Source organism: Cetorhinus maximus, chromosome 27, assembly GCF_964194155.1.
Source record: "Cetorhinus maximus chromosome 27, sCetMax3.hap1.1, whole genome shotgun sequence".
NCBI lineage: Eukaryota > Metazoa > Chordata > Chondrichthyes > Lamniformes > Cetorhinidae > Cetorhinus > Cetorhinus maximus.
In genome coordinates this window covers 7805603-7821027 of record NC_135905.1, presented here as the reverse complement: position 1 = coordinate 7821027, position 15425 = coordinate 7805603, and the positions used below count along the sequence as shown (strand labels likewise).

General features: G+C 41.5%; 1 protein-coding gene and 1 long non-coding RNA gene across 9 annotated transcripts in view; one reads left to right on the top strand and one right to left on the bottom strand.

Moving 5' to 3' along the window:
• The window catches only part of LOC144668522 (LIM domain-binding protein 3-like), a 173055-nt gene that overhangs the window by 19036 nt on the left and 138594 nt on the right, over positions 1 to 15425 (bottom strand). For 7 of the 8 annotated variants that reach the window (XM_078530628.1, XM_078530631.1, XM_078530629.1 and 4 more), the window contains 3 exons: positions 11582 to 11647; positions 7278 to 7414; positions 878 to 1244 (listed from right to left, as the gene is read on the bottom strand). In XM_078530628.1, the coding sequence (XP_078386754.1) occupies positions 878 to 1244; positions 7278 to 7414; positions 11582 to 11647 (570 nt within the window). The remainder of the gene's footprint in view (positions 1 to 877; positions 1245 to 7277; positions 7415 to 11581; positions 11648 to 15425) is intronic. The other variant, XM_078530635.1, reaches the window with a different exon arrangement.
• Positions 1 to 15425, top strand: part of LOC144668523 (uncharacterized) — a 103699-nt gene that overhangs the window by 53064 nt on the left and 35210 nt on the right. The window lies entirely within an intron of this gene.

Genomic DNA, 15425 nt, shown 5'->3' with positions numbered 1-15425 from the left:
GTACCAATGGGAATAAGGTATGCCATGCCCATTCCATTCATTACTACATTGTGTAGTGACCTTTAAAGGCACAGCTACAAGCCACTTAAAAAGGGGAAATAAAGGATTTTTATGAATGATTTTTGTTGGGTCACTGGGAGTGTTAATGTTCCTCCTGATCCTTCAAAAGTCTACCCCATCTCCAATTCACAATGCTGCCTTGCGACTGCCTCACCCTCCTACACTAATCTAACTGGATTGACTGGACTGAACAGAGGAACCGCCCAACTTCCTGCTCTCCCTGATTTATTGGCTGCTGGTGACAAATTCAAATAAAGGTTCAACCCTGAAGATGGTACAACTGCTTCCATAGGGCAGCTAATGGGCTCAGTCTGCTTATCTTCTGCCTAATGGAAACAGTCACTTCAAAATCAACCATCTGTATCTCCTAGTTGAGGGAGACACTGAAAATTTTCTACCATCTTGTCCCTTTAGTAGATGTTGACTATTTCTTATTTCTGATTGTGCGTGCTTAGGGGAAGCTGTGAAATTCCAGAGTATGTCCAGTCTGAAACACTGAAGGTGCAACACAAGTGTCAACAGGCAATAACATGATGGTAATTTTTCAAAAGTCAGTGTATTGTATCAGGAATGGAAAAGAGTATTAGTGTGTGGGCTTCTTCCCCCACAGAATGTTAGTTTTTGACACTTCACACTGTTAGATTCACTGATTCATGAATTCAGCACCAACATCTGATTGACTGCAGAGACATTCTGAAGCAAGACAAGACGAGGGAACACCCCTCCTTTGATTATACAAAGGACACTGCATGCAAAGGAGGCGCTTAAATTAGCATATGCCTGCCTAAAGTGGAAGAGTAAGTGAACATGTCCTCACCTGATAATACTGTTACACTGTCCACATAGAGGAGTTCGGCTGCTTGCTGGGAATCTCTCAGCCCTTTGCACAAGGTTGCGAATGCCTCCACTGGTCTGCCCTGGCACTGGACCATGTGCAGGAACATGGGCAGGGGTCTGGGACGACACAAATGGCTTCGGTGGTGCAGAATGTGGCAAAGGCTGAATATGTTTGGCGAGAGTAGTGGTGCTTTTTCCAGGTTGGAACTTCTGGGCGAAGCTGTCATCTGTTATCCACGGTGGTCGGCTACCTGATGTTGGAGCTGCTGGTTGCACTGGAGGGGCTGGGGCTGGGGCTGGGGCTGGCTTAGCAACATTGAACGTGGCAGTGCTACTATGCATGTGCTCTGAAGAGAATGAATTGAAAGAAACAAATAAATAAAAAAATCCCAAATAGCTCCAAAAAAAAAAGACATGGGGCTGAATTCTAGAAGTTCATTTGTCAGGCTGGCAATGCTACTGGAGGATTAAATGGGTGATTGGGATTATCTGGCAGGCCTATAATGTTCAGCCTGTGCAATAAAAAGTTAGCAGTAAAAAGCAAAAGAATGCTGATGCTGGAAATGAAATAAAAACACCAAATACGATGGAAACACTTAACAGGTCAGTCAGCATTTGTGGAGGGAACAAATTAATGTTTCAAGGGCAGAATTTTACATCCCACGGGTGACCTCCCATGCCTGACCCGATCAGGCGTAAAATAGCGCGCGATGATGTTGGGCAAGCATCCCGATGTCATCGCGCACTCACATGATATTTCAATCGGTGGGTGCATGTGAGAGTCGGCAGCGCACCCGCTGCCAATTAAGAGGCCTATTAAGGCCATTAAAGTATTAACTAAGAGAGATTTTTCACTGCCCGTGGGCGAATCAGCCAGACGGTCTTTGCATTTTTGAGGAAATCTCATCCACGGGCATGCTGAGGTTTCAGACATTCATTTTTAAAAATATATATTTTGACATAATTTTTATTATGTATATGTTCATGTGAGTGAGTCCTATGTGGGGGCATTTTTTTCAGAATTTCCAAATCTTTATTTTTGATTTTAAAATTCTTCAGCTCCCTGAGGCAGCTCTCTGCCTTCAGGGAGCTTTCATTGTGAGTTCCCCCATGCCTACGCAGACTTCTGTGCTTGCCCTCCTCCCACCCTTACCCTGGCAGCGCTGAGCCTCTCAGCATGCATTTCACGCAGGCTGGCCGTTAATTGGCCAGCCAGTGTGAAATCACGGTTGGGAGCCGATCACGGGCGGCGGACCGTTTCCCAGCCACTCCCAGACCCGCCCGACAACCCGAAAATCCTGCCCAAAGTGTAGACCCATCATCAGAATACAGTCAATGGGGATCAGGGAAAACTCTCCACTGGCCTGGAGTCATCCTAACACATACCTTCTGTACCACCTGGAAACAGCACCACCTGCAAATTTCCTTTGAAGTCACACACCTTTCTAACTTAGAAAAATATCAATGTAGCTTCATTGATGCTGGGTTAAAATCCTGGAACTCCCTCCCTCAGAGCACTGTGGGTGTACATACACCACATGCACTGTAGTTCAAGAAGGTGACTCACCACCACGTTCTCATGGGCAACTAAGGATGGGAAATAAAAATGCTGGCTTTGCCAGCAACACCCATATCCCATGAATGAATAAAAAAACATGAAATGCTAACTTGCCTATTCCCTCCATAGATGCTGATTAACCTGAGTGTTTCCCACATGTTCTGTTTTATTTGTTACAAAAGAAACTGTTCTGTCAGGGAGGGAAAAGGATTAGAAGACAAACAGCAAGAAAAGAGATTGCTACAGATAGTATCAGAGTGAAGGAAAGAATGAGGCTTACTGGAAAGAATGATGTCCCCCCCACGCCCCACCCACCAAAACTTCTCCATAGTTCTGGCTGGGATTCTTTCCCTTGCCCAGTTTAATATGATACTCTTCCCCTCAACGCCCTTGCAACCCCCACGCCTTATTCAGGTTGGAACTATCTCCTGCTCTCCTATCAGTTGAATTTGGTACTCTTTTCCTTCGCCCCCTGCACATTCTGGCATGCTCCTTCCTTGTCATCTCAAAAGTCTACTCCCAGCTGCTTCTTCTTTACCACTAACCACTGCTCCCAGCGTTATCCCCTTCCAGTGCAACATTGGGAAGATCAAAACCAAGGTGCTGTATTCTCATGGAGTCATGGGAGACACCATTGACCTTTAAAAATGGTGGGCGGGACATGAATATGGAAGGCCCGCTGCCAGTTCCAACAGATCTCATTTTTGTCGGTAGGGGAAAGGGTCTGGGCGTGACTCAAACATGAGGGAAACCCGAACTCAGCAGGGCAATTTGAACTCAGTGCTGAGTTAAAACAGATCCCATTTTCACTGTAGCAAGGGCCTTAACCCATAGTGTGGGAGTCACAAATTTTTAGAGTAGACGCAAATGTTCCTGAATGGCGGATAATGTTTGTAGAACTGTCATGATGTGAAGTAATTTAAATCCCCAACCCTTTAAAATTAAAAAAATAGGCTGCCTCTTTCAGTGAGAGTTGAAAAAACTCTGTGATAGCAGTTACAATGGCTGTTAATATTTCCTGAAGGGCTATCAATATGTCATTATTAATGCTTGGCTGGTTTCCACAAGCTTAATTATCGCAACAGGGAGTCCTAAGTTCACACTAAGATAAAAGCAAAATACTGCAGATGCTGGAAATCGGAAGTAAAAACACAAAATGCTCGAAAACCTCAGCAGGTCTGGAAGCATCTGTGGAGAGAGAGACAAAGTTAACGTTTTGAGTCTGTATGACTCTACAGAAGAGTCATATGATCTCGAAACGTTAACTCTGTTTTTCTCTCCACAGGTGCTGCCAGACCTGCTGAGGTTTTCCAGCATTTTCTGTTTTTAGTTCTGGTTTTAGTCCTAAGTTCACAGTTTGATTAACAGCTCAAAAGAGGTTATTAAAGGATTGGCAATGTTCGATGTGGGGTTATGAACAGAAGTTTGTCTGTTTTTATAAGTAATTAAGCACAGGGAGATTTAAAGTTTTGAATGGGCTTTCATGAATGGGAGTGTTTTCTAAACACAGCGAATGCTTTGATAAATATTTAGATATTTATTTTACTTCATCTCAACATGGCTCTTAAAGTCTGCCCATGGTGGATACTGGGTGACTTGGCATGGAGGATTTAAGTGTCAAGTGTGGTGTTTGAGTTGGCATAAAATGGTATGGGGCATGGGGATGGCTGAGGTGATGGGGTGTGAGGGGTAAGGGTTAAAGGGCCTAAAATCTAACAAAACAACTGGGAAGTCCCAGGACACCAAGGCAGGCTGTTTAACGGAAGTGGGCCTTTTAAACAGCCCACCTCAGAAATTGGCAGCCCCTTTAGTCACCTTCAATGTATGTCCGGGGGCGGCAGGTCTAACTCTACCCTGACCGCAACCTGCCCGTGGATACCCCACACCCTGAGTGAAAATTAGGTCTGACGTGGGAATTTCTACTGAGGCAGGTCTGCCAAGACAGGAAATTTCCCGACCCGAGCTACCCGCTTCGGTAGTGAAAATCTGGCCCATTGTTTTTGGTCCCCAACCACAAGATTTATACCCTTGCCACCAATTCTAGCCCCCTTCTTGGCAACTGTCTCAGGCTGAACCATGACATCCTATTAAACCCATTCCTTCTCTTTACAAACACCACCTACTTCCATCTCCGTAATATTACTCCATCCATCCTCTCTCAGCTCCTGTGCCCTGACAAACCTCACCCATTCTTTGTCACCTCCAGACTATTCCAATGCCTTCCTGGCTAGCCTCCTATCTGCTACTGTAATCTTCAGCTCATCCAAAACTCTGCTGCCCATTATTTTTTCCCTATGCTAGGGCCAGAACTTTACCCACCCCCGGTGGTTTCTGAGATGGAGAGAGGAGTGGGGAGTGTGAAATTGTACTGATGGGATTCCCTCCGGGTTCCCACCTGCCCGATCCCATAGTAATTTTACACTGGGGCGGTCAGGGCCTCAGACGGGAAGCTCATCCTTGCCCAGTTGAGGTCCTTAAGTGGCCAATTAATGGCCACTTAAGGGCCGTTTCCTGTCCAGGCTCAATTTTTAGGTTGGCAGGTGAGGTGGATGACAGCTCGGAGGGGAGTGGGGTGGGGGGGGCGGGTGTGGGGTGGGGGTAAAGCTGGAAATGAAGAAAGGTCAATCTCAGGCAGGAAGGGGGCCTCCATCAGAAGCCCCATTCTGACTGAGGGCGTCCTCCCCTTAAGGCCCGGTGACTTCCAGACCTCCTTCCCCCCACCGGCCTATCCCCTGAGACCCCAATCACCCGCCCCCTCTGGACCCCCAGGCCTTCCCTATCTTCCCCACCCTGGGACCCCTGACACTTACCTGGGCTTCCGGTTCCCGGGACTTCAGCTCTGGCAGCTTGGTGCAGTGCCTCTTACAGACACTGCACCACTTTTACTGGAGGGACTGCAGAGCTGTTGGCCATTCTGATTGGCTGGCAGCTCTCCAAGGTGGGACTTCCTCCGACTCAGGGGACGGAGGTCCCACCTTATGCCAATCAACGCTCATTAGAATGTAAAATGGCAGCAGGGCTCTCTCATTTGGCAGGGATCCGTTCCGAGCCCCTGCAATCCTAAACATTCAGTCGGAAATCTCAATTAACTGTCACCCCTGCCCTTAATGACTTTGATTGGGTCTCAGTCCTCTAATAACTCAAACTTAAAATTCTCATCCTCGTGTTTAGATCGCTCTATTGCCCCGTCTATCTCTGTAACTTTCTCCAAAGCTTAAATGTTCCCTGAACCCTTTGTTCCTCTGACTTCAGCCTCTTGTACATTGCTGACTTGCTTTGTACCCCACCATTGGCAACTGTAGGTTCAATTGTCTGGGCCAATGCTCTGGATTTCCTTATCTAAACCCTCCACCTTTCTGCTTTCCTCTCCTCCTCTAAGCCCATACTTAAATCACACTTCTTTGACCAAACCTTTGGCCTTCCCTCCTTTTCTATGTTGAAGGCACTATATAAAATGTAAGTTGTTGCTGTCATTGTTGTTACCCCCACAAAAAAACTCAGCTTTCCCCTCCCCTTGCCTTCACTGCCATCTATGCCTCTCTTTCCTCAGTATTGTTGTGAATGGAAATGATGCTGGGCACAACACTATGTAGCTGCAAATTCCTACAGTGTGCTGTGGCTGGGTGACAACCAATAGTAAACAGAGCTCCAGGTGAGGAGCTTTCCACGATTAACATGAGCTACAGCCAATTGAAAATAATGTAGGCAGCTTCCTACCCCAGCCCAGTATCAGCATTATTCAAGTTCAGCTGGGCCAGATCACAAAATAGCATTTTAAGGTTGCAAGTTGATATGGGAATGTGAATTGGTACCAGGGTACACACCCATGGAGAATTAGTTGCAGAAAGAGATTCTTTAAAATTTCTCGTTACAGTGGTGCAGAAGGTCAACTATATGATATATTGTCCATCACATTGCATAGCACACCATTAGAAAACACTCAGAACTAGAATAGTTGAATTTGATGTTCTTCACTGTGCAGTCTCTTGTCCATTCATAAAACTCCAGACCTCGAACACTGGTTTAGGTTTTCGGAACCAAACCTTTGGCCAAAGGAGGGAAAGCAAAGGATTGGCTCTACAAATCTAAACCAGTGTTCGAGCTTAAAATTCATGTTCCAGTTAGATGTTGTGTTACTTTTTGGGTTTTTACTCCCCAGCTATTTTTGGGATTCAGCATCTTTATTGACTGCTACAGGGGAACCATCAGTGTGTCCCAGGAGACCTCTTACATGTCTTGCTATTTAGGTGATTAATTAAAATTTCTTCATGATCACTGTGCTAAATCAAATGTATATAATAATTTCATGTGGCAGTTCTTTATTTCCCTTGCCATTCCCCAAAGTTCTCTAGTCTAGCTATTATGTCTCCAAGGGTTTTAGGTGGACTCTTCAATTTCAATCAAACGGACTGAAAATTACGTTTCAAAAAGACCAAGTACATTTAAGTAACTGTTGAATTGAAAAATAGTTGCCAATCAAAAATATATTTGGTGCATTCTCATAAAATGTTTGTCTTTGAATTGAATAGCTTAGCTGCTCTCTCATGCACTTCACTCAAATGGCTAATTCTGAAACAATTGCATTTAAATATACTGGGACATGTTTATTTCTGTAGGCAAAATGTTTTTAGTATTTTGTGTGTTGCAACAGAAAAAAAGAAGTTAATGCTAATGATATATACCTCAGTCAGAAATGTTTCATTTTATCATTAGGAAGCTTCACTAAATGTTCCTTAAATGCTGAAACTCTTTCCATGAATGTTCAGATAGCCATCTTCCCTGTCTAACAAAGTGAAAAACAAATGCTGCTTTAATATATTACCTCCTGTTGAGTGAAAGGCTGCAGGTCTGATACTCGCTGTGCTGACAACCTTTGGTTTAGAAGCTGGGTTTGAGGCTTCTGTACAAACTTGAGGAGCTGGAGGCCCGATCACTGCAGTGTTGCTTGTGAAGCCCTGACTGAAGAATTTAAAAAAACAGGATGGAAAGTGAATGGGAAATACAAGGGAAATGTGATTAAATTATCACCTTTGGAACAGACCCAAACAGGATGCCAAAGGCATGTTATCAAATCCATGACTGGGAATGCGCAGCAGAAATGTGTCTTATCATCAGTTTACACAGACCTTGGATCAATGGATATTCTGAGACTTGAATACAAGACATTCAATAAGTAGCCATTTCTCTCCTCATCTGCAATTCCATCATAGATATGAAGGGAATTGTTTTCTACAAACTATTACTGAAGCCAAAAGTTTCAAACTGCAAATCATGACAAAACCAGTGGCTTTTGAATTAGTGGCTTTACCAGTTCCCCTGATAGTGCTATTATGCGTCTTCTCAGCCGTCCAGTCTGCAGGTCACATCCTTGGTTTGTTTGAAAAAAAATTACATTTTCCCATTTCTTGAAAGAAGATTGTGCCACTGGTTGATTTTCTGCTTTTACCTTCACTGGTGCAGGTGAAGCAATTTAGTAACATGCCCAAATACTGCAGATAAGCGACTAGATGACTGAATTATATAACTGAATCAGAGAAGTACAAAGTAGGACAAGGTCACATACAGTGTTTTTGTCAGGCCTGACCGGAGGTCAAATTTAGCAAGACTGGGAGCATAAGACAAGACAGAGACAGCACTTTGAGAATATTGCCCCAATCTTCCAAATGTTGAGGCTTCGGTCCAAGACCGCAGCCTCGCTGGACATGCTCACTTAAGTACTGATCACTGAGATACTTTGGAACCCTGGAGGTGGTGAGAAGTAGAACAAGACTGGTCCCTAAAGCCAAAGGACTGAACTGAGGGAAGACTGAAGAAATGTGGTCTCTTGAATATAAAAGCAAGCTGACTGAGAAGGGATTTTATCAGATAATAAGTAGTACTGAGAGGTTAAGTCTAGATCAATATTTGACATTAATTCATGATGCTAAGACAAAGGGTACAAATGCAAACTATCCAAAGGTAGCACAAAAGCATGTCAGGGTTTTTTCTTCAATCCATAATAATTACTTGGAATGGCCTAGGTAAGGCAGTGGAAGTAAAAACACTGCAATTATTCAACAAACAACTAGATGCTGTGATTGGGGATTGTACATTTTAGCTGGTGGGTGAGCTAGGACATGGCAAACGGTCTTCCTAATCCATATCTAACCTATGACCTATGCAGCTAGTCACTGATCATGCAGAGAGTCTGTTGGTATAGCAGAGGTGGAGAGTTAGCTTCCCTTAGCTTCTCACCTCATCCTGACATTTGGAATTTCACTGATAAAGCTTTTACTGCTATGCTGGGTGAATGAGACCAACACCAGAGACTCTGACTCCAGGCATACAATTATAAATGTGGACCGAGACTCTGGCCAGGATCAGGTGAGTTTGAATGACAGCTGGGATTGGAATTCTGGGTGATCAAGTCCATTTTAGGCTGGGGCTCAAGGGAAGCACATCTAAATAGCTTGCTTTCAAGAATCTGAATATCGTCTGAGGATGGGGTTCATTGGATATGAGTTTGAATGTTGGATTCAGAGTAAATGTACTAAATAATGTCTATTGCAGTTGATGGTAAACTAACACTCCTCCCTATTGAGAAAATGGAGTAAGGCATTTAGCTCCACTGCAGTGGTTATTGAATTAGGTTTTATTGTAGGACTTTACCACAGAATCAAAGGGTGTATATGCTGGACTGCAACATGGTTGCAAGAGACGACTTCTTCTTGAGTTCTCTGCCCAAAGGCAGGTCCCACCCATAGTGCCATGTCCTCCACCATGGGTAGGGCAAGGAGACAGGTCCTAAATCCACCCCAGCCAGAACGGGGATCAAACCCTCTGGAGTCGGCACCAATCTGATCCATATCGGCCACCCAGCCAACTGATCCCCCAAGGAGTCCGAATTACAGTGGCAACATACACTTTTACATGCATGTTGTAGCCTGGAGATATGAATAGTAATGGCAGAGGCTCCAATTTCTTTCCATCACATGGCTGACCAGGATTCTCTACTATTCTTATTGCCTGCTATTGGAGTATGTTGGAAGGATTTACAAGTTGACACTCAACCTGTTTGGCTGCGTTATGAACACACCTTCCTTGGCCATCAAGTTAAGGAATGGGACTTGAACCCGGAGATTCTGACTCAGAGGCAGGGACGCTACCCACTGCGCCATGAGACCTCCTTGCAAGAGACTATAGGGTAGAAATTTTATCTCGGTTGGTGGTGCAAAACAGGCGGTATTGGATGTGTCACTTGTTATATACAGTGCCTGATACTTAATTTCATTGACAGCAATGACGAAAGTATAATAATTTTCATAATGTTTTTCTGGTTTATTGTAAAGTAGATTTTTGGGTGTGAGTATAGTTGGGTCTGTGTGTGTGGTTTAATTACATTTTGAGCCAGGTAGACTGAAAGTTTGGAATTATCAAAAGAAGCTAGGTGTAGAAATGTGCTTGAAATGCTAATGAATAAACATGCATGCTGGCTTAGCGTGTAAGGTGTGAAGGGAATTTGCATTTTTAGATAAATGAAAAGATTGTTTGGATTTCAAAGGGATGTTTGTCTGTTTACAACTAGCCAGGATAAGCAAGGCTAAGGAGTGTGTTTATTTTTCCCAAAGGTTCCTGACAATATTGGCAACATGAAAGTTTTTATATTATGAGGAAGATACAGTTTCAAAGACATCTGGAACAATAGAATTTACATATTAAAGAGAGAGGAACATATAAAGGAGAATGCAAGGCTGTGTGTGGAAAGGGCCATGTAAGATCTAACCAGAGAGTGTGAAACAGCTTTCAAGAAGCCTCTAGCCATTTCTGCATAAGTCTGCTAAGTAAAGTTACTAAAGTTGGGGAAGCCATTCGGGATTCCACTGTCAAGTGAGTACTGTGTTAACTTGCTGGTTTTGTTTTAAATCTAAAATCTATTTTGGATTGTTGCCTTAAAGGGGGTGTATAACTGGGAGTCAGGTTAATTAGGAATTTTAGGAGTTGTTATAGTAGCAAGTAATTTATAGTCTTATGTATCTGTTTGAAATCTTTTATTTTGTTAATAATCTAATTTAATTTTTAAAATCTCTAAAAGTCTTAGTGGACACATTACTTATGAATTCAGTGCACACATCTCGGAATAAATACAAATTGCAAAATAGTTGTGATAGCGTGACCAAGTTTCCCTTATGGATGTGGTCTGCCACATCATAACAAATGGAACTGTAATGGAAGTGAATATCAAGGTCTCTCTATAACAGACGGCCAATCCTGTTTTGTGGTACCATCCTGTCTACTCCAATATTGCTAAATTCTGGAGCACTGTTCATTGCATTTGATAATAACAGGAATAAAAATGTGTTCAGCAAGAGACATTTAAGATGTGTGATATCGGTTTATGAAAGAAAAACTGTGAAAGGGATTCAAGATAGAAATATTGGATTAGTTGTTGATTAGGATATTTTCCTCAAGCAAGATGAAGCTAAAGCTGAGGAACAGAGATGACAACATTCAAAAAACTAAAAAGGCAATGGAGTGAGGGGAAGTGGAAAGAATTATGGGTGCTGAGGTTCTCCATAAACATTCCACAATGACTATTCCTTCCTCTCTCATTTCCTTACATTTTTTTCCCGGTTTTATTTATAGCCTAGTAGATGTACTGATGCATTGCCCACGGTAAATTGGAGGGTACACTGTTTAATTGGGGCAGGAGTATTATATCATGCAATTCAATGTATTTTGTTGCCAATGGCATATGTATGTATTCTGGTCCATGCGTTTAAAACCATGAGGTTTAATCGGCATATTAACAGGGCATATGCTAGGCTGCTATGCTGTTCTATAGGTTGGTCCCCTGATATTTAGAGGGCATGCACAAAAGACACAGAATGTCACTGTAACTTGGGCTGATTTGGATTTTGCAATCTCAATTCCTTCCAAGTTTGGGAAATGGAGAGCTTGCTGCTTGGACTGAAACAGTCTCAGTTATATAAGAAAGTTCCAAAATAAATCTGGAACAGAAAGGAAGCAGGAAACATGAATTCTTGGCATCTCTGTTGACTGGTTAATATAGTACCATCACACCATGTGTAGCATTAGTGTTCTGTTAAAAAGTTGAAGTGATTTTGACACAAATCTATAAGCAGGTACCTAGTCCTTAGGTTATGTGCTGATTGAGACTGGTAGCTGACGGAGGAAGAAGTCTTCTGCTGCCAACTGTAGTCAAAAGGAGACAAAAGGTATTAAACAAAATGAATACCTCACAGTGAGTGAAGAACATGGTGCATTTTCTCCTGTGAAGGGAAATGTTATCCATCTAAAAATCCACTTGTTTTCCTTGTTGAAAATATTCAAAAGATTTTTAAGGGATAACTTAGATTATAGGAAAAAAGAAACCACAATGTATTCTGTTCTATTAAGGTTTTCCTTTAATATGGCCAGAGTAATTTAGCAACTGTGAAAGCAGCTTCAGAACAGATAGACTACACACATACAGTGTCTTAGAGCTGGGCTTTGCAACTTTGAAGCTCCTTGCATAGAGGTTGGGAATGCACTTCATGTAATTAGCTCAATAAAGCTCCATCTCTGACCCACACTCCTATCTAACAAAATTCTGCAGTGGGGTTGGAGATGTAAAAAATTTACTCTAATGCTCTGCTCAAAGACAATACTTGAATCTATGCCCATGGTGTACAGTTCCTGCAAGTTAAAGGTTGTGTGGTGGAGCTATTTTCCTTTATTTTTTGAGTTGCTAACATACAATGTTCTGATATGATGTAGTTTGCACACACACTTCAGAACATTGCTGATATGTATTTACACGTGGTACCTTATGATATGAGATATACATCTACAATTATTTTGTGAATGACCCAGGCAGTGTTGAGTCACTTTCAACGAATGGTCTGCTAGTACAACCACTTATATCTCCTAATTCATCTTTGGGAAAGTTATAACTTTTGCTCTGTGAATATGCTTATTTTTGTATCACTGCACATCATCTTTCCATTGTGGAATAAACTTTAATACTCCCCTACCCAGATGCTAAGACTCAAATCTCCATAAGTCAATTTAGTATCATCGTCTTCACAGAGAAAATAAATCAATATTATGAAAAGCAGGGGCCCAAAATGAACTACCTGTAGGACCTTGTCAGTCTCTTTTATTCATTCTGAATAACCTCCATTTTGTGATATTACTGGGTTAAAATGTCAACTTGACTGAAGTAAGCCAAATAACAAGGCATTGTTCCTGAAAGTTAAGTTATATAGGGGTGGATTTTCGACTTGATACTTGGGCATGAAGCTCGTGTTGTGGAACAGCTGCTTGGTATAAAAACTACACTTCCATCAATTTCAGGTGCTCATTCTATAATGGAGGACTGATTTGCACAACTAGCTTTATATCCTGGTACTAAGGGAAAATCCACCCCATTTGTATCTGAAATATTTCAGTTAGGCACAGCCTCAAAAAAACTCCTGGCCAATTGTTAGATTTCATTTCTTTCATACTCCCACCTGAGAGCATACAAACTTATTTCATTTATAGCAAACTCCTGTATTTTCCCCATTTTTGATCTCAAGCCTATAAACTTCCAAATTTGTGTCTCTATTTTTCTGTGATATGAATCAGCATTTAAGCATTTATCCATAATATCCTGGAAGAAGGGCAAAGAACCCACAACTCATGAGGCACGAGTTCCTCCATATCAACACAAAAGCTGCTGTTCACTTGTTATTTGTAACATGTATTGAAGCTATTTCAGGACACCTTTGTCCTCCACATTTTTAATAGTTGGATACTTAAGATTCATTTCTTTTATGCTGACCATTCAAGAATTTAAAATTTGTTCCAAGTTAGATAGAAAAGCTATACTCGGCCTTGTCATACAAAGTCTGTATTGAGTGAATTGGGTCAAGATTTTGGCAACATCACTTTTTATAGGAGCTTTAGGTCATCCTACCTTTGGGATGTTTACCGATTCAGTGTCAACGTCATTTAGTTTGTAACTATTGAGCTCTGTGCTAGCTTTCTCCACATTTTGCTCCTAATCACGATCCAATGACCCCTACTGGAAGTACACAGTGCAGTGCCCATTCCTCCTATCAGTGAAAAATACCCTCAACTCTTCCTTGTGGAAACCTACATCCCAGAGGTGAAAGGGCTCAACTCCCAGAAGAGAGTGGTGATATAATCTTGTGTTTGGTTTAGATTCAAACCCAGATCTTACATTAAGGCTTTAAAAGAGCACCACAATGTAACTGGAAAAAGGAACAAAGGAAACTTTAGCAACAGAATCCTTTTTAAAAGTAGGATATAAGAGGACTGTTTCTTACACCCACCAGTATTAAACACAGATGGAGGAAGCACAGATTCTAAAACAATTAGTACAAATAAGGATTATGATATATGTGTTTATTAAAAAATATATTCTTATAAAAACTCAGTTACTGCTATTCCAAAAACCACAGAAAGATCTCAAAGATTGGGAATAGTTAGATTGTTCTTGACTTCAGGTATTATAGGTGCATATTAGGCACACTGTGTGAGGAGGAATTATAGAATTGTTGCCATCATGCTGTCCACATGGGGAGGGTATATATGAAAAATCTAACACTTCTAAATAATTTTCCAAAACTGAAGAAAAATACATTTTGAAATATATTCAAATAATTATCACTTGAAATAAACATGTTTAAAGTATCATTATTTACAGTTAAATGGTGTTGCAGATATATGCATGCATAATAAATTGAAAATTCCACATCCACATGCACTTTCTGTAAATGTTTGCAGTATAAATCCCCATGTCAAATTTGTAATGGAAATGGCCTATGTAAACTTGTCATGAGGGCACTACACTGCCACTACTGACAGGAAAGTGCAAATGCAATGTGACAAGTTTACATAGGCAGTTTCAATTATAAATGACCATAAGAACTTTATAATAAAATAAATTTAAAAACAAGCAGAATGCACATTAGTTTAAAATGGGGATCAAGTTGCATCTGCATACCTTAGTCTAATTATCTCTACTTTCTAACCTTGTTTCACTGGAAGACAATACATAGTTTTGGATGCCCATGTGCAATCCTTCACTCTCTATTTTCTTTCTTAATCTATCCCCATGTTTGATGCTTACTATATTATTATCTCCCTGTATCTTTGCCACTTTCCCCCTAATTTGACACAATTTTTCTTTTACCTTCTTCATATCTCTCGGTTCGGGCTGGCCTCTTTCTTATTTCTTTGACTTTGTCAGTCCCATCCTGGAATGGTTACAGCTGCTTCCAAAGGTTGGGGATGGATGCTCAGTGACACATATCTCTGCATTCTTCACATAAAGCCTTAGGATGGCAGATATGCATTGGCCCAGCCCATGGAGAGTCTAGCCAGGACTGGGACTGTTAACTATTGAAAGAGAGTATGCCCAGGTATGGCGCAGCTAATTTTGCAAAGAAATGGGGAAAGCATTGAAAAGTAGGATGCAGAGTTTTTGGGTATTTTTCTGATTTCTTTTGTGAATTACTAAATTTTCAATTTATTAATAATATGAAATTTGAGGCATTTTAGGAGTATATACATGACAACTGTAAACCACAGAAGTCATTTTAAGTAGAAAACAAGCCTATAATTTGCTGAGTTATCTGAGCTACAATTACTCAGGTTTTCCGATTGGGAGCTGTGGCCTTAGAAGAACTAGGCCAGGCAAACATTAAGCATTACAGCTGGACTCCAAAGCATAGAATACCCATGACTCAGGGCAAGCATTGAAAATCTTTCAGTAGAATATTGGGGTAGAATTTCAACAATGTTCTCCCAATCTCCTGCTATAAACTTGGTGGACATACAGTTAACAGCCAAGGCCAGGAACCTCTCCACAGGAAGGGAAAGATAAGAGGACAAGTTGTCTCAGTCTGCTCTAGAATACAAATAAGTTGCATTTCTTTTGTGCCTTTCACTACCTCAAGATAGCCCAAAGCACTTTACAGCC